At 38.1% G+C, this 25,045-nt stretch overlaps 1 pseudogene and 1 gene segment (V, D, J or C); both read left to right on the top strand.

Moving 5' to 3' along the window:
• The first annotated feature begins 2,843 nt into the window (after nt 1-2,843).
• LOC119087715 lies at nt 2,844-3,390 on the top strand. The segment is given in 2 exon segments: nt 2,844-2,906; nt 3,068-3,390. Coding segments are annotated over 2 exon segments (372 nt in total).
• A 19,661-nt stretch (nt 3,391-23,051) lies between these two features.
• Nucleotides 23,052-23,759, top strand: LOC114687881 (annotated as a pseudogene).
• Nucleotides 23,760-25,045: the final 1,286 nt, after the last annotated feature.

Below are 25,045 nucleotides of genomic sequence, written 5' to 3'. Positions count from 1 at the left end.
CACTTGTTACACATGAGTACATGTAGGCACCCATAAAGTCAAAATTATGAAATCTTTAAAAATTAACAGTCCTAAAGGGAGTAAGTTGCCTTCATGATAAACTAGAGTGGAGGACATGGTGTCACAAGGCTTTAATTCCAGCATTCAGGAGGCAGTGTCTCAGTGGTTAAGAGCATTGACTGTTTTTCCAGAGATCCCGGGTTCAATTCCCAGCACACACATGATAGCCCAAACCTGTCTGTAACTCCAAGGCCAGGCCCTCTGATACAAACCCCCAGACAAACACATAGGCAAAACACCAGTGCATGTAAAAATAATAATAAATTATATATTTTTAAAAAGAAGACAATTTATTTTAAAAAAAAGACATGAAAACAAAAATTGGAGAGGAAATTCTTTAACCAGTTAGCTTAAAAGAACTGTAAGAATATTAGAGGAAGCCTTCATGAGCGGGATGGCATAAGAGGTGACACCCAAGGAAAAGAGACTTCACAGATTCAGGAATCCCTGCTTCTAACTTCCAAGATCCAGGACTACAAGATTTCACCATTATGCCAAGTTCATGCAATGCTGGGACTGTAATCCAGGGTTCTTTTTACATAGTAGGCAAGAAGCCCATGATTAGGCTTCCTCCCTGCATAATATTTTGTTACTTCTTGATAGCAAAAATTGGACTGCTTATGTATCTGTTTCTACACATATGTAAGTATGATGGCCCATGGATAATTCTTTCTAATTCTGCTGATTGTTTACAGGAAGAATCTGTCCCAGATTTGCTTGATTAGGAATTGTGCATTATAAGATTGACTTCACTATAGATTCCCCTCAGGTGTGGGGAAGGTACAGCATGCACAAAAACTGAATTTCACCACCTTTCTTGACATGGAATGTGGATAACAATAAATTCAGTTCTGCTGGTATGTAGAGAACAAATACTCTCCATATAATCACTGTGTGGGTGAGTGTTCTGTGCCGTGGTTATATGAGATGCAGCAAAGAAGGTGAAATCAGTATGTGGATGGGGTGAGTCTTAAGAATAGACAACGGAAAGGGAAAATAATAAATGTGATTGTATTTTTGTGAAAGTGCCATAGGCCACCTAAAATTACAATTTCAGGGGCTGGTTGGAAAGATGGCTCAGCAGTTAAGAGCACTTTTTGTCCTTGCAGAGGAATGAGGCTTAATTCCCAATATCCATATCGTGTTTGAAACCATTCCAGTTCCAGGAGGTATGTCTCGCTCTTTTGACTTCTGTGGGAAACAGACATAAGGGTGTTATACATGCAGCAAAATGGTCATATACACAAAAAAACTAATATTTAAAACCTTAATTGTAATTTTGATTCTCCATAAAGGATTATAGACAACTGAGTAAACCTGGGAGCAGGAGAGGTGCTCCTCCCCAAGACACAGCACACCAATTGATTGCCCATGGCTGCGGGGCCTTTACCCACCAACTCCACAGTTCCTCTGAGTTTTCTTGAGTGTGAGCAGCAGGAAATATTAGACAGAAGGATTTAGATTGTGGAGATAAAGAGATAGAAAATAAAGTATAGCCTTGAGAGGGCCTGGAACCTATTCCAATGGGCCCTGACAGTCTCTGCCTCGTGGGTATTTATAGAGACACCAAGCGGTGGAGTAAAAGACCTCCCCCACAGCACAGCCAAGTGCAGACCATCTCAGACACCTGCACTCAGGCCCATGGTCCTAATCATCCTCTCTATGGGGACCTGCTGTGTAAAAAGTCACGAGGAACCTGAAAACGGGTTCCCACATGTGACCCAATGATTAGCCCTGAAAACACACATACAAGTTTGAACTCACTCACAGAGATCCAGAGAGAGCTCTGCCTCTGAAGTTTTAGGATTAAGGGTGTTTGCCACCACTGTCTGGCTTCTATGTCTAATCTAGTGGCTGGCTCTGTCTTCTGATCCTCAGGCAAGGTTTATTGGGGATATACACTATATCACCAAAATTACCTATGGTGGGATACCTTGCTCAGCCTTAATGCAGGGGATATGGGCTTGATCCTGCCTCCACTGAATGTACCAGCCATTGATGAATCCCCAAAGGGTAAGCCCTTTTAGAGGAGGGGATGGGGGGATTGGGTGGGAAAGAGAGGCCTGGGGGGAGCTGGAAGAGGGGTAAGATGAGAATGGAATCTGTGCTTGGTATGTAAATGAATAAAAAATTCTTAAGTAAAACAAACAAACAAAAAAGCCAAAAAAAACAAAACAAAACAAAAAAGTTTCATTATATTATCAGTTTATATTTAAGAATATTCATGTATACACAAGTATAGATATGCATACAATAACAAAGTAAAGAAAAAAATAGGCCATGAATTTGAAGGAGCATGAAGATGGGTATTGAGAGTATTTAAAGGGAGGAAAGGAAGGGAGAAATGTCTTAATTAAAATAAAATCTCACAAATAAACAGAAAAAAGAAGTAGCTGCATGGTCTCAATAACATCTATAGGTACCTATGAAAGGACCCTGTAAGGATTTATGTACTTTCTAGAATTGTACCATATCTGACAGTACCTGTCACAGTGGTAATCATATCAAGGAAATTCTACATTGAACATGACAGATATCAAAATAAAGTGCAACACTTAGAGTGTTTGTTGTTCTTTGTTGTCAAAAGAGGAGCATATTCCCTACAAAAGCCTGTACTGCCTTTCTGATCTGAGACACAAGAGGACCATAGGCCTGTAATAAGTAACTGACTTAGCCAATTCTATATCTTTGCTCAGCTGTTGCTGATTTGCATGTGCCCTGAGCACGCCTGCTCCCCTTCTTCATAGTCAGGTCACCCCCTGTGCTGGAGTCAGTCTCACACAGTCACAGCACAGACATGAGGGCCACCACACAGCTCCTGGTGTTGCAGCTGCTCTGCCTTATAGGTAAAGAATTTTAATTTCTATATTTATAAATAATAAATAAAATTACTAATAGCATTGGAAATTTATCCACCTAAGTATGGTCAGTACTTCACTGTCTATGTGAAAGTCATTTATAATAGAATTAACTGTATACAAATTTATTGTCAATTTTCCAATCACAGGTGTCAGATGTGACATCCAGATGACACAGTCTCCATCCTCCCTGTCTGCGTCTCTGGGAGAAAGTGTCACCATCACATGCCAAGCAAGTGAGGACATTTACAGTGGTTTAGCATGGTATCAGCAGAAACCAGGGAATCCTCCTAAGCTCCTGATCTATGGTGCAAACAGCTTGGAAGATGGAGTCCCATCAAGGTTCAGTGGCAGTGGATCTGGCACACAGTATTCTCTCAAGATCAGCAGCCTGCAGCCTGAAGATGTAGGGATTTATTACTGTCAACAGTATAATGATTATCCTCCCACAGTGATACAAGTCATAACATAAACCCCCAGGAAAACAGAAGTATGTGGCCTGGCTGTCCCAGATGTCCCTCTGGTGAGGCAGCCACTGTAACTGTTTCTCAGATGTTGCATTATTTTTAACATAGCTCATGATGAGTTTTTTTTTAATTTGTTAGAAAAGACTAACCAGTCCTCTTTGTACTCTAACTACCATTCTTCTACTTCATCTTCGGCACTACAGTGTACAAAGTCTTTTCTAGATTAACAGAGTACACAGCCATTCACTGTGATGAGTCTGAGTTGTGTCTCCAGTTGGGACTCATACAGAAGAATCAACTTTTCTCTGGACATTCAAGCACATGTTCTTTATGTACAGAAAATAAACTTACAAATGACAGGGTTGAAAAGGCAGGGGATCATTATTGAGAGAAGCTGACAGCAGAAAGGATTTCTGAATTTCTCATAAAATCTAGAGCTCCAGTGTCAGAAAAGGGAAGACAGTTTAGCTATAATCCTCTGCTGTGCCTTGAAATTCCATCAGTGGGTGTTGATGTTTTCAGCTCTGTACAGCACTCCACATAGTATTTTTTTCTGGTTCCTATTTCCACTGATCTGTTTACAAGAATCAAATAATATTGAACCACCCTCATATGATTTTAATCCACTGTATAAAGTGGAATAAAGAGTTGTGTACATGAAATCATAGAAAGAAATGGAGCGTCTTAAATATGCTTCCAGAAGTGATATTGATGAAGATGCAACATTACAGAGCATACTTTAGGAACAAAATGAAACAACAACATTGATCTGTACTTCATTCTCTCTCTCTCTCTCTCTCTCTCTCTCTCTCTCTCTCTCTCTCCCTCCCTCCCTTCCTCCCTCCTTTCTCTCTCTCACTTTCTCTCAGAAATATCATCTACCATATATGAGTAAATATATTTTCATCTCTTTGTGATGTCCCACTCATCTACCTATCTATCTTTGTACCTACAGTTCAGACAGACTTAATTATGTAGATTTATATAAAAAACAATAAACAAGTCAGAAAATATAATACCACATTTTATGATTTTCTTAGTTATTCTTGCCTTTTAATTTCTATATAAGTTCTAGGCTGAGTTCATCAACTTTTGAAACTCCACAACTATTCATTGCATTACATGAGGAAGTCCAGCTCCTACCTGTGGAAGATTTCTTGGAAGGAGGAGAGAGGAATGAGGAAATATAAGCATAGAAAAAGGGTAGAGACACAGGGCAGGTTTGGGAGGGCCCTGAATCAATATCCAGCCACCTTGAGATTTATTCTAATGAGCCTTTTATGCACTGCCAAGGGGAGAGGCAAAAGACCTCCCGCCTTCAAGATCAAAGCACAACATATCTAAAGTGTTGACCCATCAAACCACCTGGTAACCATGCCCCTGGCAAAAACATCCTATTATGCAGCCCTACTGCATAGAGCAAGTGTAGATTCTCTGTCTTGAATAAGGCCTCTGTGGACACCCACAGTATTTTTGAGACCACATGCCAATTTGAGAAAATACACATTTATGTATTTCATTGGGATGGAAAGAATGTCCACTGGTTAAGAGGAATTGTAGCATTTGAAGAGGATCTTGGTTTGATTCTCAGCATCCACATGGTTACCCACAGCTATCTTCAACTTCAGTGCCAGGGGATCCAGCACCCTCCTCTAGCCTCTAAGAATACCAGGCATGCAACTGTGTACTTATATACATGCAAACAAAACACTCATGCATTTAAAAGTATTGTTAAAGTGATTCACATTATGAACACATGTATATTCTCTGTTCATTTTTATGTTCTTTCATGTATAGGACCTATTCTGATGTCCTCAGTGTATGTGGTATTTTTTCTTTTTCTTTATTCTTCTCTCATACAATACATCCTGACTACATCCTCCTCTCCCTCCACTCCTCTTAGAAGTCCCCCAACTCTCTTCTCCCTCAGATTCATTACTCATCCATTTCCTTTCAGAAAAAAGCAGAACTCCCAGGGATATCAACCAAATAGCACTTAAGGAGATGAAATAAGACTAGGCACAAACCTTACTATCAAGGCTATATGGCAACCTAACAGGAGGAAGATGGTCCCAAGGTCAGGAAAAAGAGTCAGAGACACTCCCACTCTCATTGTTAGGAGTCCCACAAAAACCCCGAGCTAAACAACCACAACATATTTGCAGAGAACCTAGCAAAAACTCATGCAGGCTCCATGATTGCTGCTTCAGTCTCTGCGAGTTCCTATGGGCCCTGCTGAGTTGATTCTGTGGGCTGTGTTCTCTGAGTATCCTTGAACACACTGGTACCTACTTTCACTCTTTCCTTCTTCAGTGGGGGTCCCCAAGTTATACCTAAATGTTTGGCTGTAAGTCTCTGAATTTGTTCCCATCTGGGGCTGTAGTAATTCTCCCTGATGACAATTGGGCTAGGCACTAATTTATTAGTATAGTAGAGTAGCATTAGGAGTCATTTCATTGATTTTTTTTTTCAGTTCTGTTTAGTTCTACCTTAGGTCTCTGGCCTATCCAGCTTCCAATTCCTGGCCATCTACACAGTGTAAAACCTTGACTTGTAAAGCATGCCATTGAATTTTCTAGTAGGACTATCATATGTTTCTACCTCTGTATGAATTTTGTTCTGAGCTCTTGAGTTGCCTCTGTCATTTTCACCAGCTTTAAGTTTGTGTTTTCTTGGTCATCATTATTCTCATTAATATCTTTCTTCTTGAATTAAGTGAGATTTGTTACTGAACTTTAGTGTGTGTTTGTGTGTGTGTGTGTGTGTGTATCTGTGTGCACAAGATTGAAAGTCATAGAACAACTAGCAATAGTTTGTTCTTTCCTTTTCTGCCACATGGGTACTAGGGTTTCAACACAGTTCATCAGGTTTGGTGGCATGCACTTTGACCTACTGAACCTTGTAGACCCTTATTGTGGCTTTACAATGTCTCTCTTAAGTTTGTGAGCCTTTTACTTAGACATTAGTCTTATGCCATGGTCATTGTGGATTGAATATTTACTTCAGGCTGAAACTTGGATAATACCAATCTTATAGTAATTTTAGATCTTCGCAGTGAGGGGACCTACTAACAAATGTCTATCCCTGCAAATACATCAACCTTAAAGTAGGCAGTAACTGTAACACAATAAAATAGAGATACAAGCTCCTAGACTCTTGACTAATTGACATCCAGCAAGATCTCCAGGTCTCAGACAAACTATGTGGGAGTGGTTTATGCACATCTCATTCCACAGTTAGCTGGGTGAGGCGGGTGATCCTGAAATCCTATTTCCATCAAGGAAAAAAAGAAAATCTTCCCAGGTCTCCCATTCCTAATAAAACTCTTTCCTAAATAAAAATTATCAGTTCTCACACCTGATTCTCCCTCTTCTGACAACTGTTGTAGTCATTGTTCCTGAGCTGATGTTGGTTTGCATCCTAAATGTTTTCAAATTTAGAGCATATTGAAGGCCAAAAGTGAAAAAGTCATACTGATAACCTTGAATAAAGTCTTTGGGCACGACACACACTTGTAGGCCTCAAAGACTCTCCTTGACTATCTATAAAGCATTTTCCTCTAGAGTCATTGGTTCTTTTATAAGTCAATATGATTGACTTTGTTTTTAGTGTCAGCAAGAAATAGATTGAGGAATCTAAGTATTAAGAAAGACTTAACATGTATATTAATATTGCCTGTGTGGAGTATAAGGAGTCTTTAAAACTTTACCCAATTTCAGACAGCTGAGATTCCCAGCAGTACAGAGAAATCATGGATCCTGAGAGGTGTGCAACAGATTCTAAATGGGAAGTTAAGTTGCAAATAACATCAGGATTTTTTTTGTCCCCTGGAACTACCATTAGAAGATAAACTGAGATAGCTAAGTAATTCAAATATATCTGCTATTAAAGAGGACTGGATTGTCATAATCAATAATCAATAACTGGATTATGAAAGGACATATTCAAAGAATGGAAAGTTGTTATTATTAATATCCAGCTTCTTATCTAAAAGCTAGGCCATCCCTCTGTAATGAACAGCATGTATCCATACCAAGGTTGTGTGGTAGAAATCTATTTTGTAACCAGCATATTTTAATGTTGTCTTCCAATCATAGAAGCTTTGATTAATCATAGACACCCTTCAAAATTTGGGGCCTGTTATAAGTTTACCAAGAAGTAAACAATAATGACTTTCTGCAGTAAACACTTCAAGTAAACATATATGGACAATAGGGTTTGCTGTGTGACTTAGTACATTACACTACAGAGTCCATCATAAGATTCCCCTGACACTTCTTCCTTTTCTTTTTTTTCTCTTAAATTTTATCTGGGGGAGTGCTGCAAGGGCAGAGTGCAGATAATCAAGGATTGAAAATGAATGGGATCAAGAGGCATGATGTGAAAGACACAAAGAATGAATAAAAAGAAAGTTAAAAAAATAGTTGCTCATTAACTTCCACCTGAGATTCCAGCCATTCCTTCTCTTTAACCTCACAAACTGCAACTATTCACTTCACAGACAGATGCGGTAGGTACAGTATATAAAACATTCACTGGCATAAGTATTTGGTTAGTTAATGCAGCTGTGGGTCTCATCAGTGATTCACCCATACTAGAGTAAGTAACCCCTCAGTCATGGTCCTGTAAGTCAGCAGTTCTCAACCTGTGTGGTGCAACCACTTTGGGAGGGTCAAGTTACCCTTTTCTAGGGTCAGCTGAGACCATTCTGCATATCATATTTTTACATTACATTTTATAACAGCAGCAAAATTACAGTTTTGAAGTAGCAACAAAATTTATAGTTGAGGTTTACTACAACATGAGGAACTATACTAAAGAAATGCAGCATTATGAGGGTTGAGAACCTCACAAGTGTAAGCAATTCCTATAAACCCATTAACATACCCACCCAGACATGGATAGTATTGGTTGTTTGCTCTTTGTGAATTTCCTGTCTGGGATGAATAGATATTTTTGTGTATCTTTCCAGAGAAATTCAACATAAAGTCTTCCAAGTACAATTAGGCATTGCTAGTCTCAATATTGAGGAAAAACACACCAATACTTCAGAATGTGTGAGTGTGTTTGGACACAGGTATTTACAGAGATTATTGAAGAGTCTCGATATTGGAGAGACAATTATTTAAATATATTGTTTAGAAGAGTCTCAGTATTTGTGAAGTACAACAGAGAATTCAAGATATTATCCACATTATTCTCTTGTGAGTTCTCTTACTTTGGCTTATAGAAAGAACATCTTCCTATGTCTTCAATGTTCATTCCTATTATGTCTCTGCTTACTAATTTTATGTTAATGGCACTAATGATATTTGGTTTTGGAATCACCAAATTTAACTGAACAGAATAATCTCAATAAACACCCTCTGTTCAAACACATTCAAATTCTGAAGTACTTGTGTATTTATTCTCAACAGCAGTTACAATATTTCAGGTGACTCAATCACTTTAAGATGTTCACTTTGGTTCTTGGTTAAGATAGTGTCTGCCAGCTGGGTAGTGGAGGTGCATGCCTTTAATTCCAGCACTCAGGAAGCAGAGGCCGTTGGATCTCTGTGAGTTCCAGGTCACCCCAGTCTACAGACTGAGTTTCAGGAGAGTCATATTTACCAAAATTCTCGGTTGCCAAGTTACTTTTCTCCTTTATGCAAATGAGAATTTATGAAAAAAATCTCTGATACTATCTTTAATTTCTATTTACTATTTAAAATATTAGTCTATGTCAAAGATACCTATTTTTCTCTAGTAAGTATACTATGCTAATTATTGTGTTTTACAAAGTCCCCTGGTCTGAACAATAGATATCTCATGAAATTGGATTCAATTTATGGTCATCTAATCCTTTTATGCTTACAGAATTTCTTAGTTGAAAATTCTAGATTCAGAAGTGATATTTCCCCAAAGAAGAATAATTTATCTTAAATTTGTGGGATTTAGAATTTTTGGCTTCTTTGAGTTAGTAAGCCAATCTATGCTATGAAAAGTCATTGATCTATACATCTTTTTGCACATACATCCACAGGGAGAAAGGTATTCATATTTCTATCTAAAATTATGTGAGTTTAAATGTTACATATTTATAATGCCATTTCTAAACTTCATTTAGATAATTTATTTCATCTCTCTTTACATTAAATACTATGGCCCTTATTTTCATTAATTCATTTATTTATTTGATCAATCCCATGCTTAAATCCTACACCATTTGTTATCATCTCCTATAACTTCTTTGGAAACATCTTCCTATCTACATGTACAGGCTTCCACTATGATTTCTCTTTTGTGGCATGCCTCAGGCAGAGTTAGAGTAACTCAGAATCAGAGGGAAAATACCTATGTTAATGGTCTCCTTGTCCCACTTCTGTTGACCTGACAGTCTGAATCCACAGTAACAATACTACCTACTATTGAAGGAGTAACATTGTGGCTGTAACTTCCTGTGACGCTGTGAAGAGTCTCCATTTTCCTTCCAGCATATTTCTCTATTCAGACTCATTAGGCTCCACTGGTCTATCCAGAACCATTGAGAACCATGCTTTCTAGAATATAGAAGCAATATGATTGTGATAAAAATATCCAAGTTTAGAGAACATTGTAGATTCAAAGACATAAATGAGTACATGTTAAGGAGAGGGCTTCCACATCTGAAGACAATCACTCGCTTTAACTCTAGATGTAGAGCAGGAGCAACAATCTATAACTTCTAGGAATACTAGTCAGAGATACAAATGTAGTATTTAGCAGAGACTGAGAGGAGGCCATTTTCTCACACTGGAAGAGGGGATATCCCAACTCTGTCTGCTCGTGATGAGCAAAAAAATTCCTAAACAGTAAGTAAGGCAGATGGCTTAACTGAAGAGTACAGATGAGTGATGGCAGAGCCTGTTATTTATTATAAATCCCAACTCTGGTGGTTCTTGTTAATATAGTTCATCTTCTCACCAACTATGTCATGAAATGGAGGAAAAGAAAGACACTTTGATATCAGTAGCACATAAAAGCAACAAAGGAGTGTATGAGGTTCATTTCTTTAACTTCTGGGAATACATTCCATGTCCCACCTGAAACAGTAGCATAGTAAGCATGTATTACAACTGAAATCAATCATGTCACAATAGTATGTTTTCAAAGTATAATATTGATGCTGTCCATTTACCCCAACACATGCATTGTCAATAATTTGCACATTCCTTATCTACCATAGGACAGCTGGTGACACAGGTCCTTGCTGACTTACTGAGATGAATCAGCCTGGAAGTTATGTCCAGATTAATCAAATTCTTTATGATTTGCACATGCCAGAGCACAATCTATTGATCTAAATGCTACTTAATAAGCTGTTCAAAACCAGTTCAGATATCAGTGTTACTGGGGGAAAAACTAAGGAATGATGGCTCCTGCTAATCTCATGGGGTTCATTCTGGGGCTCCTGTTGGTCTTGCTCCCAGATAAGGAAGGAAGGCATCATTATACCACTTAGCACACAGTAACAAATGCTGCCTCATTTTTCAGGTAATTCTTCCTGTACCTTAATTTACAGATTATATGTTTCCGACCTCAGGTGGACAAAGAGCCATCTAGCTGACTCAAATCCCATCATCTCTGTCTGCATCACCAGGAAACACCATCAACTATTGGGCCAGTTAAAGGATTAGCAATTATTTAAACTAGTACCAGCCAAAACCTGGAAGAGCTCCTCAGTACCTAATATATTATACCACCTACTTTGCAAATGGAGTCGATAGAAGTTCAGTGGTAGTGAATCTGGGATATATTTCTTCAGAAGCCTGGAGTCTGAAGATTTTGCAGCTAATTGTTGTTAAAAGTATTATGGGCTTCCTCCAAGGATGATATTATCATAACAAAAACTCAAAAGGAAGCAAACATTTCTGGTTGGAGTACCCAGTCATTTCTCAGTGTTTATCCATCTGCTGATAGTATTTTTTTTTTTAATTCACCCAGGATTCAAGGATATTTTGAGATTTTAATAGAAGTAGTCATGCAATATTTTTTTTCTTGTGGTAATGTGTAGATGTAACCAACCATCATATTAAAATAAGAGACACAGAACCAATGTAAAAGAGAAAGCTGAGAGGTCAGAGCTCAGAGCTAAAATCTTACCTCCTGCAGTGCTCCTAGCTTCCTGGAAGGAGAGCTGCTTCTTGTGTGTCTGTCTTTAAATAGTCTTTCTGTTCTGCCTTCTCATTGGTTGTAAACCCAAACACATGACTGCCTCATCACTGCCTGTAAGTACCGCCCTCCAGGTCTTAAAGGCATATGTCTCCAATGCTGGTTTTATCCCTGAACACAGAGATCTACCTAGCTCTTCTACCAAGTGCTGGGATTAAAGGTGTGCACCGCTGCCACCGCCACTGCCACCACTGCCACCACCACCACCACCACCACGCTCTTGCTATGGCTCTAATAGCTCTGACCCCTGGGCAACTTTATTTATTAACATACAATGAAAATCACATTTCAGTACAAATAAAATATCACCACAGTAATGTCCTCTGCATTATCAACAAAAATTTAAAATCATTGCCATGCTATTTAATTAGAGACAGAGGTTATAATATCCCAGGCATCAGGCTTGCATCATCAATTGGGTTCTTATAGCAGAAAATAAAAATAAAAAGGACTATAACAACTTATAGTCTATACTTCAGCCATTAACGGGCCTATATAAGGTGGTTGCAGCTGGTCAGGAAGATCGGTGCAAGATCTTGGAGATATGCTACTGAGACCTGTCTAGGTGGTGCTGGGTTGCTCAGCTGATGCTCTTATCTGCCTGCAGCACAATAATGGTTAATCTGCAGTCCTCATTTATATCTATTTCTCTCTCTGTAATTGGTCAGTATTACATTCTGTTGCATTCTCTTATTCTAACTCTTAAATATCATGGCTGCATTCTTAATTGGGGAATTTTATAAGAAACCATGCAAGATTAAGGGTTATTACTTAACATTAATCCAGACATCAACATTAGCATCTGTGTAACAAGAAGTTTCATAGAAAGCTATCTGCATTCCTGAAAATTGGGAACAGGAGTATATTTGTGTATTAAGGAAAAGGAGAGGTTTTAAAGATTGTTGTGTATATCATTCCTCATTTTTTGTTCACTGTGTGCCTTAATGAGGATATGCAATATGTTGATAATTATGTCTACTGTCATCCCCCTCAACATCACTAACTTTACTGGAATTATCCTTCTAAGATAATCATTTTCTAATACAGCTTCAGCAATCATGGACTCTATTAAAAGACTTGGAAGTAAAGAGCAGAAAATTTAATATGTGGAAGCATCTGCATATAGAAGCATGAACTGGTAGCATGATAAGTACTAGAAAATTATGAGGAATATGTTATAGGGAGTCAAGTACATACTCAGAATAGTCAAGTACAAACCAGAACAGCAGCACTGGGTTAGTTGGACATGCCTCAGGGCAACAGACATGGAAGCTCTCTACCTTAGGCTATCTGTCTAAATGAGCCCCAGAGAATCCCAATCTCTAGTATTTACTTTCTTGAAATAACAGACATCTTTTATTAATCAATTTTGCATTATCATAACTGAAGTAAATGATTTTTTAAAAAGAGATTTTTAAAAGAAAATACTTATTTGAATCATGTTATTAGAGGTTTAAAATCCATCACACTCTGGACGCTTCTTTGTAGCCCCTCAGTTAACATCACCAATGGCCTGAAAGCACAGACCAAGAACAGAAATATCCATCATAAGTACTATGTCCCCAAGGACCTTCCTCAAGTGCCTACTTTCTCAGGAAATCTATGCCAAAGTTTCTAGAACCTCCTTACTTAGTTTTATTTCTCTTGCTATAATAAACATCATGGCCAAAATCAACTTGAATAAGAATTTGGTTATTTCAGCTTACAGCTTATAGTCTATCATGAAGGGAGTTCAGGTCAGGAACTTAAGACAGGAAATTGGTGGCAAAGGCTATGAAAACAAAATCTGCTTATTGCTTTACTTCCCATGGATTTCTGAATTTGCTTTGTTGTATCAGCCAGAACCATCTGTTCCAAGATGGTACCATCCACTGGTGTCTACACCCTCCCACATGAACAATTAATCCAGAAAATTCCCCCACAGACTTACCTATAGGCCAGGTGATAAAGGCAATCCCACAGTTAAAATTCCTTCTCCCAGATGACTCTACCTTGTATCAAGTTGACAAGAACAGAAAAAGAAAAAGACCAGCCAGCATGGAGGGATTACTTTTACCATTTATTATAAAATAAAACTCGGGGATAAATGTAAGATTAAAAACCTGACACAGTCACCACAGTCTCAACACACCCTCTACCCTTAGCCTCCTGGTTCCAAAAGCACTGTGTAACATTTTGGCCAGGCCTCTTCTTCCCCACTCTTTCACTCATCCTGAGTCCCCCAATGACTCTCTGATCCATTCAGGCAAGCTGAATATGAACTCTGCTTCTTGAACCAAAAGCTCTATTCAACTGAAAAATAGACCATGACATAAACAAAATTCCAGTAACACCAGCACACTTCCAAAATAGGACTTAACCTGGACTCAAGTGTTCAATCCCTAAGCCTTATAAAATATTTCAGCTTCAAATCACCATATTTCTTAAAATTTTCAAAGATTATTATTGAAATACCAATTTGCTGTATTCAACCAATCTGTTATTGAATGTCTACAAAATTTTCTGTTTTGCTATATGACTCACATTTGGCAAATATAATAGAAAGAGTGGTATGCATGGTTATTGGTTTTTCAAAGGAACTATCACAAAATAACTCTTCAGAAATGAGATTTACTAGAAGAAAGGATCTCAAGACCAAGATTCATGATTTTGTTTGAGAATTATTTAAAAGAAATAAATGAACAATTTATTTAAAGCAATGTAAGAGGAACTAGAGAGATGGCATAGTGGTTGAGGGTATGTCCTGTTCTTGTGGAGGATACAGGTTGGGTGCCAGCATGCACATGGTGCCTCAGAACCATCTGCAACTTCAGTTCCATGAAAGCCAACAGATTCTTCGGGCCTCCAATGACATTTGGCCAATACCTGGTACACATAATGTATGTGCAGGTATTCATAAAATCAAAATTAACAAATCTTTGAATATATATTCATAATATGTATATATATATATATATATATATATATATAGAGAGAGAGAGAGAGAGAGAGACAGGGACAGAGACAGAGAGAGACAGAGAGAGAGAGAGACAGACAGACAGATAATAAATTGCCTCCATTAAAAACTGGAGAGAAAGGCATTCTGTCACAAGCCTTTAATCCCAACACTCAAGAGGGGATAGCTCCATGGTTAAGAGCACTAGCTATTCTTCCAGGGGAACTGCATTCAATTCTCATCACCCACGTGGAAGCTCACACCTGTCTGTAACTCCAGTTCCAGGCCTTCTGACAGTCTCCTACAGACCTATACTTAGGCAAAACACCAATGCATGTAAATATCATATACTTAAATAATAAAACCTATTTGTTAAAAAAGAGATTAAGGCTGGGCGGTGGTGGTGCACGCCTTTAATCCCAGCACTCGGGAGGCAGAGCCAGGCGGATCTCTGTGAGTTCGAGGCCAGCCTGGGCTACTGAGTTCCAGGAAAGGCGCAAAGCCACACAGAGAGACCCTGTCTCAAAAAACCGAAAAAAAGAAGAGATTAAGAACATTGGAGAGAGAATTCTTTAATGAGGTAGTGTAAAAAAGGGTAAGAATAATAGAGAAAGCCTTCATGAGAGGGATGGCATATGAGGTCATACCCAAAGTAAAGTGACTTCATAGAAAGGCTCAGAGGGGATATCTGAGTTATATAAGTTTGCGTTGTTGACAGGAAGTTTAAGGCCATATTATTTAAGGTGTCTAAAATGGCGTATTTGGAAAAGGACATTGAGAGTCCAGGTTTGATCATGAATTCACTTGAAATTGTAAAACTACAGCAGAACATGGATTCTTAACTCTGTTCATGGTAGAAAGCTGCATGGGTGTGATGTATGGCAGAGTCAATTCAAGGTAAGGATCCAGCTTACTAAGACTCACTGAAGGGTTAAAGTGGCAGGACAATATTCTAACCCTACCTGGTGCTGTAACTCAGAGAAACAAATACGACAAACAATAAGATAAAGAAAATCATGAGAATTCTTGTCATATCTGTGCTGCCGGGGCTAAGAGACAATAAAGCCAATTCCCAACAGAGGGCCTTTCCTGAACTTTCCCATCTAATTTTCCTAGATACCTTCAAAGTCTGTTTGTACAAGAAAATATTATTAGATAATAGAGATGCTGAGAGAAACAAATGGGACATTTCAGCCTCTATATCTGCTGACGTGAGTGATTTCTGAGTTACAGAAAGTAACTTATAGAACTATTGACAATAGTAAGTTGCAATACCTTCAGACTCTTAGATATTTATGCTGAGTGAAATGTATCTCAAATCCACTACCATGGAGTCTCTTTTGTATCCCAAATCATAACTGAATATATACACAATTCAATAATTTAGGAGCTTTGTCTAGTATCTTTTGTGGCCAGTCTAACCTCTTATTAATTCTCTGATTTGCTCCCCAAGTGATGATCTTTGAGAGATGTAGACAAGGAGGATGGTACTATGTCCTATAATGAAGGTTGAATGAAGAAATTAAATTGACAAACTGTAAAGATGTCTATAATTTCCACTCTATATTTCTTTGTTGGAGTCATTAATCACCTTCTGACAAATCCAATCGCCATCAAAGAAGTTTCTTTGTAATCAAATATTATTACTACAGAAACCAATGGATGGTCATGGTGCTCAGAACAAATGACTGTCGAGTGCTTAGCCATAAAGAAAAAAAATGTCACCTGCTCTGCTCTAAGATGTGGTAAACATAATGAAAATGACTCATACAAATGTAAGAGCCTGACAATGAGGAGATAGGCTATGGAATGCTTTCTTAGAGGAGTAATATATACATGGCAAGTATGAAAACACAAGAGTTACAGTGGGCTGCATCGTATTTCTGATCTACATAATTCTCCTTAGTGTATCCCCATTGTAAGAAATGATATCTGTCAATAGGGGCATATTGTATTCCTAGGAATTCATACAATTTCCAAACTTTTGCATCTATGTTTAATAAGCCTTCTTATTAATCTTTCCTTATGTTTACATAGCAAGAAGTGGGGTGAATGTTCGTATGTTGATGACTGTGTATCTGACAGCATTTGCATAATTATTAGTTTTTCTATAAGTTCACAGAGTGAGGAACACTCCAAGTTTTGGCTTTCTGTAAGTTTTTTTCCAAGTACATAAAGATTTACATTGATCATCATCCTTGTGATTATTCCTCTAGGATCTGACTTGTTCTATTACACATCTGCCCAGCAGAGGGCAATAGTAACATGTTTATTTTGACAAAGTCACCAGCCTTAGAGCTGAACATCACTGAAAAACTAGGAATAAAAATGTTTCCCAAGTTCTTGATGTACTAACGCATCTACTAATATTTTCAGGCTTTTGATCACATCTTTGAGATTGGTCTGATCACATTTCATTAACGAAACCTCTAAAAGGTGATGATCCTGAAAATTCAATGTCATTAGAGGGGAGAAATGTTCTCCAGGGCTCAGTCCAGTTTATAAAAAGCAGTCCAGGTAGAGAAAGATCAGAAGCTTAAAGTCTTCTTAAAATCACCAAGATGGAGAATGTTGAATGCTACAAAATTAATATTTCTATTTCTATTTCCTTCTGTTTCAAAAATGAGTGTTTAGCAGGGTATATCATTTGCAAAAATATCTGCAGATCACAAATTGTCACAACACACTTGGTTTTCCAGGGCTTTATATCCTCAGGGCCATTTGATTAGACTGGAATGTATGAGCAAAGCCTTAGTTGAACAGCTGTTAGAAGGAAGGGGTGGAAGATCTGGGGCCTCAGGTTTTCTGATGTACATTATAGTCATCCTTAACTGAGATTTACCATGGAAAAAATAAATACCACATACTACAAAGTAGAACCTGTCATCTATGTGAGTCAAATTAAACCTAGCTATCAGGAAACGTGAGGATTTCTCTTGATCAGGAGCTTGTAACACTGTAGAGAAAACAAACAAACAAACAAAAACCACCAAGAGCTTTGAGTCTTTACCAACTTAAGACTACAGATAAGTGTAAGGACGCATGTGTTTATGAGACAAGAGCATCCTAGCCTACATACTGCTGTTTGCATATATGGTCTTTAGAAACTACAAATGGCTCAATTTATTTTTGAGAGAATGAACTTGGAGAAGAGAAGTTTGTGGTTAGGGACACAGATCAGACAATGAAATGAATTTGCTGGTGCAAATGGTCAACTTGTTGCTACTTTGTGTCTAGAATGGGAAACAGATGAGGCTCCAAGCTAAAATATAGCATCATTTTTCTCCTGAATGTTTTAGTTTAAAAGAAGTACCTTTCCTTCCTTTCTTCATTATTTCTTTTCTCCTTCTCCTCCTTCTCCTCTTCCATTTCTTCTTGGCGTGGTCTTTTTTCCCCCTTTGCATAGTGTGCATGGTATAAAAACATACCAGAATCTTGCTTCATTCTTTCATTCTTTTCTTCCTTCTTTCTATCCTTTCTTTCCTCCTTCTCTTTCTCATCCTCCTTGTACCCAGCTTCTTCTCTGTTGTCATCTTTATCTTCTTTGCATGGAATGTAATATGAAGACATTCTCACATCTTCGATTTACTAATTTCTATCTCCTTTCATCTTTCCTTGTATACTTTTAAATGAAGAAATTGTTGTTACCCAGTCTTCAGCATCCCTTGCTGTTTCTCAAGGAGAGAGGATCAGTATCATCTGCAGGACCATGTCAAATGACATTTCTGCAAAATTCCACTGGTATCATCAGAAGGAGAGAGCAAATCCTAAGCCCCTGATTTAGGTCATTTCCAATCTGACTTCCAGAGTCACAACTCATTTCAGTGGCAGTGAGCCTGTGACGTCTTACAATCACAATCAGCAACATGGTGGTTGAAAGATGGCTGCCACTTACCACTACCAACAGAAGAACAGTGGCCAATCCACAAGGTCTTACAAAATAGAGGAAAAAACTCTTTCACCTTCTCAGGACCCAGTGGTTTTTCCCTCAGAAGATGCAACATGGTCAAGAATTTGATCGATATAGGGTATATTCTCTCAATATTTCTGCAATGGAATCAAAGATGAGTTTCACTTAAAGTCCTTAAGAAGTCCCTCTGTCCAAAAAAGAATAGAAAATGTGTAGATGAAACAATGGGCAAGACAACCACAGTTCCCATCTTTGTAACACTCTGTGTAGAAGAATGTTTGAGAGCTATGATTCAGATATTCTCAACTTGGCACTGATCCTGTGGAGGATATCTTTGGGTTTTTGAGAATATATTCAAGGCTTTTATGATCTCATATTTTCATATCACTTTCCAATTTCTGGAGGAGTGACAGCTCTGCCTCAGAACAGTCCTTCACCAAGACTCTCTGTCTCCATAGAAAAGACCTAAACAATGAAAGCAGAGTTATTTACCAACTCTCTTGTGGTGAATAATGTGGACAGTATCTTACTGCAACTTTGTAGAATGTATTACTGTGGAAATGTTTATATATTTCCTTTGTATGTACCTAACAAACAATCACTGTCATAAAACTTGCAAATTATGACAAAAGATCTCCATACTATAATCTAAAGTGTGTGTTGAGGACATTTTATAATATAGTATTTAAATTTTAGAATCTAGAGGTACACGCCATTTACATATACTCATATACAGAGGTTACAAATATGTTCCTACATACAATAATTCACCTGACTAATTAATAAACAGATTCTAAGCCATTATGTATTCAATACAATTCTTCTTTCAGATTTAAAATATTTACCTCTTCCCTGCTCTGGAGTTTATGTGTATTGTGATTTTTCTTGCCCTCGGGCTATTGCTGCTTTGCTGTAGCAACAACTTGTTGCTACAACAGCCAAGTGAAAACAGTGGAGACACAAAACTCCACAATGAATCACATTAACTAAGGGACATGAAATAGCCTACAATTTGTTATAGAACTAGGGGATGCCTTCACATTGGATGACCTTGACACAATATGGCCAAATACTAGTTCTAATCATATACATGCTTAGGATGATCCAGAGATTAAGTATAAAAATGTATTTTTCATTAATACTGTTGCCAATCTATATGGTTTTATCTGATGTAACTCAAATATGTATTGAATGTGTTAGAAGTAATAAATTCTGTACTGCATTAACTTTTGTAACTATGATTAATGTATTATCATTAATATTTTCTAACTGGCTTCCAAACTTATTTATTTCCTGAAAAGTCTGGGTCTCATGTAGCTCTGACTGGCTTCCTATTGTAGTCAATAATAACCTTGAAATTCAGGAATCCATGCTTCTAACTTCCGAGATCTGGAACTGCAAGAATGCACCAACGTGCCAAGTTAATGCAATGATAGGATTGTAATCCAAGGTTATTTTTTCAGCGTAGGCAAGAAGTCTGTGATTAAGCCACATCCTGGCATATTTTATAATTCTTGATAGCAAGAATTGGACTGCATATCTATATGTTCCTGTACCTATTTATGTGTGGTGGCAGAATTCTTACTAAAACTGCTGATCTTTCATAGGAAGAACACATTCCCAGATTTTTCATCAACGTTTGCTGAGTGCATTACAATTTGCCATAAATCACTGTTCACATTTTTGGGTCCCCATTTGGACAAAATCCAATCCTGTTCTTATTTTAAAACTCTCTCCAATAGGGGAGACATTAATAAATTCCTATCCAGTAAATCACCAGCTTTTGACCAACAAACATTGGACCACCAATGACAAGAGAATTCTAGTTTCTGATTCATTTAGCTGTAGCATTTTCTCCTAGACCTGCCCACTTATATGAGAGTGGTCCTAGTACTTTACTTACCCACTGTTAGTCAGTGGAGACTTCAGATGCTGACAGTTACTTATGAACACAGATGGAGAAAAGCCTGTCCCAGGGCTCTGGCCCTGAACAATGACCTTCAGGAACAGGGAGGGTGGAGTCAGTGTGATCCCTTTTTTTCCCCTTCACTTAATGAGTCCAGTGCAGAGCTGATGCAGCAGCTAGATTGTGGATTCTTATAAACTCAGTGGAGGATCCTGTTTAGTATCCTAAAGAGTTTCTAAAGTTGAGAACATAAGGTCCAGAGGAATAAATCCTGTCAGAAAGAAAACATTTTACCTCATACAGCTGACATCCAATTCTCCAATGATCTCAAAGGATCTCATTATAGAAAGATATATACCTGAAGGCATATTTCATTGGCTTTGAAAGTCTCTTTCGTGCATTTTTCCATCTTAAATATATAATCTTAAACATTGCTATGGGTATACATCTATGAAAATTAATGATTTTTCCTTGTGGCTTTTTTTCCTATATGGAAGACTGTCCTCAGCTTCTTAGAATTGAGACAGGAAACCATATTATTTCTTTTTTTTTTTTTTTGTTTTGTTTTGTTTTTTCGAGACAGGGTTTCTCTGTGTAGCTTTGCGCCTTTCCTGGGACTCACTTGGTAGCCCAGGCTGGCCTCGAACTCACAGAGATCTGCCTAGTTCTGCCTCCCGAGTGCTGGGATTAAAGGCGTGCGCCACCACTGCCCGGCCCATATTATTTCTTTATTTGGGGATATGAAGTAACTGGCTGTGAAGGAATGTGATTGTATGAACTTCATGATCTCCAAATCCTCTTGTTACTGTTGTGAGAATGATCTGAGGACCTGTACTTTCCCCACACTAAATAAAATCACTTTCACATGTTGTTTCCTTATTTGTTCTCTAGTCAATATGCAGACAATACTCTATGGAGCAAAACACATGATATTAGAATTAGGGATGCCTATTAGTGACAATGTGTTTTCTACTAATGAATCTCCTCATTTTACACACTTTTATGGATAAACATTGTGCATGTCATGGAGGTTTAACAACAGTAAAATAATTAGATTGTAGTTTGACTGTATTGTTATTTTCTATGGCAATAGCATGAACAGGAAATAGGCTTCTAGAGGATTTTGACTATACGAGTTCAGTGTGACAGTTACTGACCCAGTTTTTTAAATTGTATCTTACATCCATTAAGAACTATAGCGTCCTGAGAATGAAACTTCATGAAGGAAATGAAGGCATAGGTAGTCAGCTGAAACATTCAGACTCTGATCAAGTCCAACATGATGCAAGTGAAGTCTTAATTTCAAAGAATAGGAGAAGATTGGCTTCTCTGTTGATTTCCCCAGGGTAGGACAGGTTCAGCACACAAACACTGACTTCCACCAGCACTCTTGACATGGGGTGTGAATACTATGATTTAAGCTCTGCTTGTATTTAGAGAACAATACACTCTATATACCACTGAGTGGGTGAGTGTTCTGTACAAGGTCATAAGATTCTACAAGAAGATGAAATTCAGTATGTGGTTGGAGTGATTTTAAAACAAATAATGGAAAGCAGAAAATAAAAATGGGTCTGTGTTTGCAAAATGGCCATAAGAAACCTAAAATGATAATTTTCAGGTCTGGTTGAAAAGATGCTCCAAGAGCACATTTTTTCTTGCAGAGAAATGGGCTTAATTCCCATGTCCCACATGATGGTTTGAAACAATTCCAGTTCCAGGAATATGTCACCCTCTTCTGACCTCTTGGGAACCAGACATACTTGTGTTGCACATGCGCCAAAATGGTCATATACATTTATCAGACTCACATCTTTAAAACCTTAATTGTAATTCTCCAATACTCAAGACTCAGAGCAGTTTTGTAACTGTGATGAAAAGATTGTAAGAGCCATAGATCAGGCAGCTTGCTGAGATATTTTTGCTCTAGTAACAACAGGAACTTATATTGTAAATTCTCACCAACACTACTATACTCATCAAATAAGAGCTGAACAGGGAGGACATCAAAAAGCATTAAAAGCTGGATGGGGAAAAGTCCATGCGCATTGATTCTCCCAGAGGATTACAGATAACTGAATAAACTGGAAGCAGGAGAGGACTCTTCCCAGGAAAGAGCACACCAATTGGTTGCTCAGGGCCCAATGATCAGACTTGAAAGCATACATGCAAGTATTAATTATATATAGTTAACTGTTTGCATTTAGAATATTATGTATACACTAATATATTCATAAAGTAATACAGTAATAAAAAAAGGCTATGAATTTGAAGGAGGGTGTGGGAGTTTAGGAATATAAAGAGGAAAGAAGAGAGAATACCTTAGTTAAATAAATCTTATAAATAAATAGAAAAGAAGAAATAGCTGCCTGGCCTCAAAAACATATACAGCTACCTATGAACGGACCCTGTAAGGATTTATGTACTTTCTAGAATTGCACCATATCTGACACAGTCCCTGCTATGGAGGAAATATAACACGGACAATCATATGAACATGACACTATCAAAATAAGTGCACACGTAGAGTGGTGTTGTTCTTTGTTGTCCAAAGAGGAGCACATTCCTACAAATAAACCTGTACTGCCTTTCTGATCTGATACATAAGAGGGCCAGAGGCCTGCAATAAGTCACCAGCTTGGCCAATCGCCATTGCTGATTTGCATGTGCCCAAAGCACAGCCCATTGCCCTGAGGACTTCTTCATAGTCAGGTCACACCCTGTGCCTATGGCTGTGCTCAACCATTGCTGATTTGCATGTGCCCAGAGCGTGGCTGCTGTTCTTCTTCATAGGCAGGTCAGTCCTGTGCCAGAGTCAGCCTCACACAGTCACAGCACAGACATGAGGGTCCCCACACAGCTCCTGATGTTGCAGCTGCTCTGCCTTATAGGTAAGGGATTTTAATTGCTATGAAGAAATTTCCAAATGCACTGGAAATTTATTCAGCTGAGTCTAGTCAGTACTTCACTGTCTCTGTGAAAGCATTTTTCTAGTAGAATTAATTCTCAATTTTTCAATCTCAGGTGCCAGATGTGACATCCAGATGACCCAGTCTCCAGCCTCCCTGTCTGCTTCTCTGGGAGAAAGTGTCACCATGACATGCCAAGCAAGTCAGAACATTTACAGTAATTTAGCATGGTATCAGCAGAAACCAGGGGACCACCTAAGCTCCTGATCTATGATGCAAATAATTTGCAAGATGGGGTCCCTTCTAGATTCAGTGGCAGTAGATCTGGCACACAGTTTTCTCTAAAGATAAGCAGCCTGCAGTCTGAAGATGTGGCAAATTATTACTGTCAACAGTATAAGAATCTTCCTCCCACAGTGATACAAGTCATAACACAAACCCCCAAGGAAGCAGAAGTATGTGGCCTGGCTGCCCAGATGTTCCTCCTGGTGAGTTACCCACTGAAACTGTTTCTCAGATGTTAGAACATTTTTAACACAGTTCATGATGAATCTTTTTTATTGGTACAAGAGGCTAACCAGTCCTCTCTGTGGTCTATCATTCTTTCACTTCATTCAAAGCACTACAGAGTAACAATGTCTTTTCTACATTAACAGTGGACACAGTAGTTCCCTGTGAAGAGTCTGAGATATATCACTATTGGGACTTATACAGAAGAGTGGAAGCTTTTGTGGATATTCCAGCACATTATCTTTATATACAGAAAGTTAACTTGCAGATGCCAGTATTATAAAGGGAGTGAATCATCACTGAGAGAAGCTGACAGCAGAAAGGATTCCTGGATTTCTCACAAAAGCTAGAGCACCGGTGTCAGAGAAAGGGATGGCTGCTTAGCCATGATCCTCTGCTGTGTCTCCAAATTCCAGCAGTGTGTGTTGATGCTTTCAGGTGCCTGCAGCAATTCACACAGAATTCTGCTGGCTCCTCTGTCCACTGGTCTACCTAAAAGAATCAACAATATTGAAACACATGCCTATGACTTTTAATCTCACCGTGTGCAGTAGAATATAGTCTTTTCTACATGAAATCATAGAAAGTAAAGGCTTGTCTTAAACATGCTTCCAGAAGTGATATTGGTGATGACTTGATATTCCAGAGCATACTTTTAGGAAAACAAAACAAAATAATACAAAAAACAGCGAAAGTGATCTATACCCCTCTCTCTCATTCTGTCTCTCTCTTAAAAATATTATCTATCATCTGCAAACATATTTTCAGTCTCTTCATGATGTCCCATTCATCTTACTGTCTGTGTACCTAAAGTTTACATGGACTTAATTACTGTAGTTTTATATAAAAAAGAACAAACAAGTAAGAAATTATAATTCTGCATTTCTAGGAATTTCTCAGTTATTTTTTCCATTGAATTTCTATGTAAATTCTAGACTGAGTGTATAAACTTTTGATATTCCATAATATTAATTGCATTAAATTTAGTCATGTGCCAGTTTAAGAAAGTATACAGTTAGGTGTTTCATTGGAATAAAAAGAATGCCTATTGGTTAAGAGAATTGTTGCACTTGAAAAGGACCTTGGTTTGATTCTCAGCACCAATGGCAACACACATCTATCTTTAACTTCAGTTCTAGAGGATCTAGCACCTTCTTTAGCCTCTAATGGTACCAGGCATGCAAACTGTGTGCTTACATACATGCTGGCAAGACAATCATGCATTTAAAAGTATTGTTAAGGCAGCCTTGCTGAAGTTAATCATCAGTTCTGAGAGACTTTTTGGGTAATAGTTTTGGAA

The sequence above is a fragment of the Peromyscus leucopus genome, chromosome 3 (genome assembly GCF_004664715.2).
Source record: "Peromyscus leucopus breed LL Stock chromosome 3, UCI_PerLeu_2.1, whole genome shotgun sequence".
Classification (NCBI taxonomy): domain Eukaryota; kingdom Metazoa; phylum Chordata; class Mammalia; order Rodentia; family Cricetidae; genus Peromyscus; species Peromyscus leucopus.
Note: the sequence above shows the minus strand (reverse complement) of the source record. Positions and strands in the feature narration are given on the sequence as shown.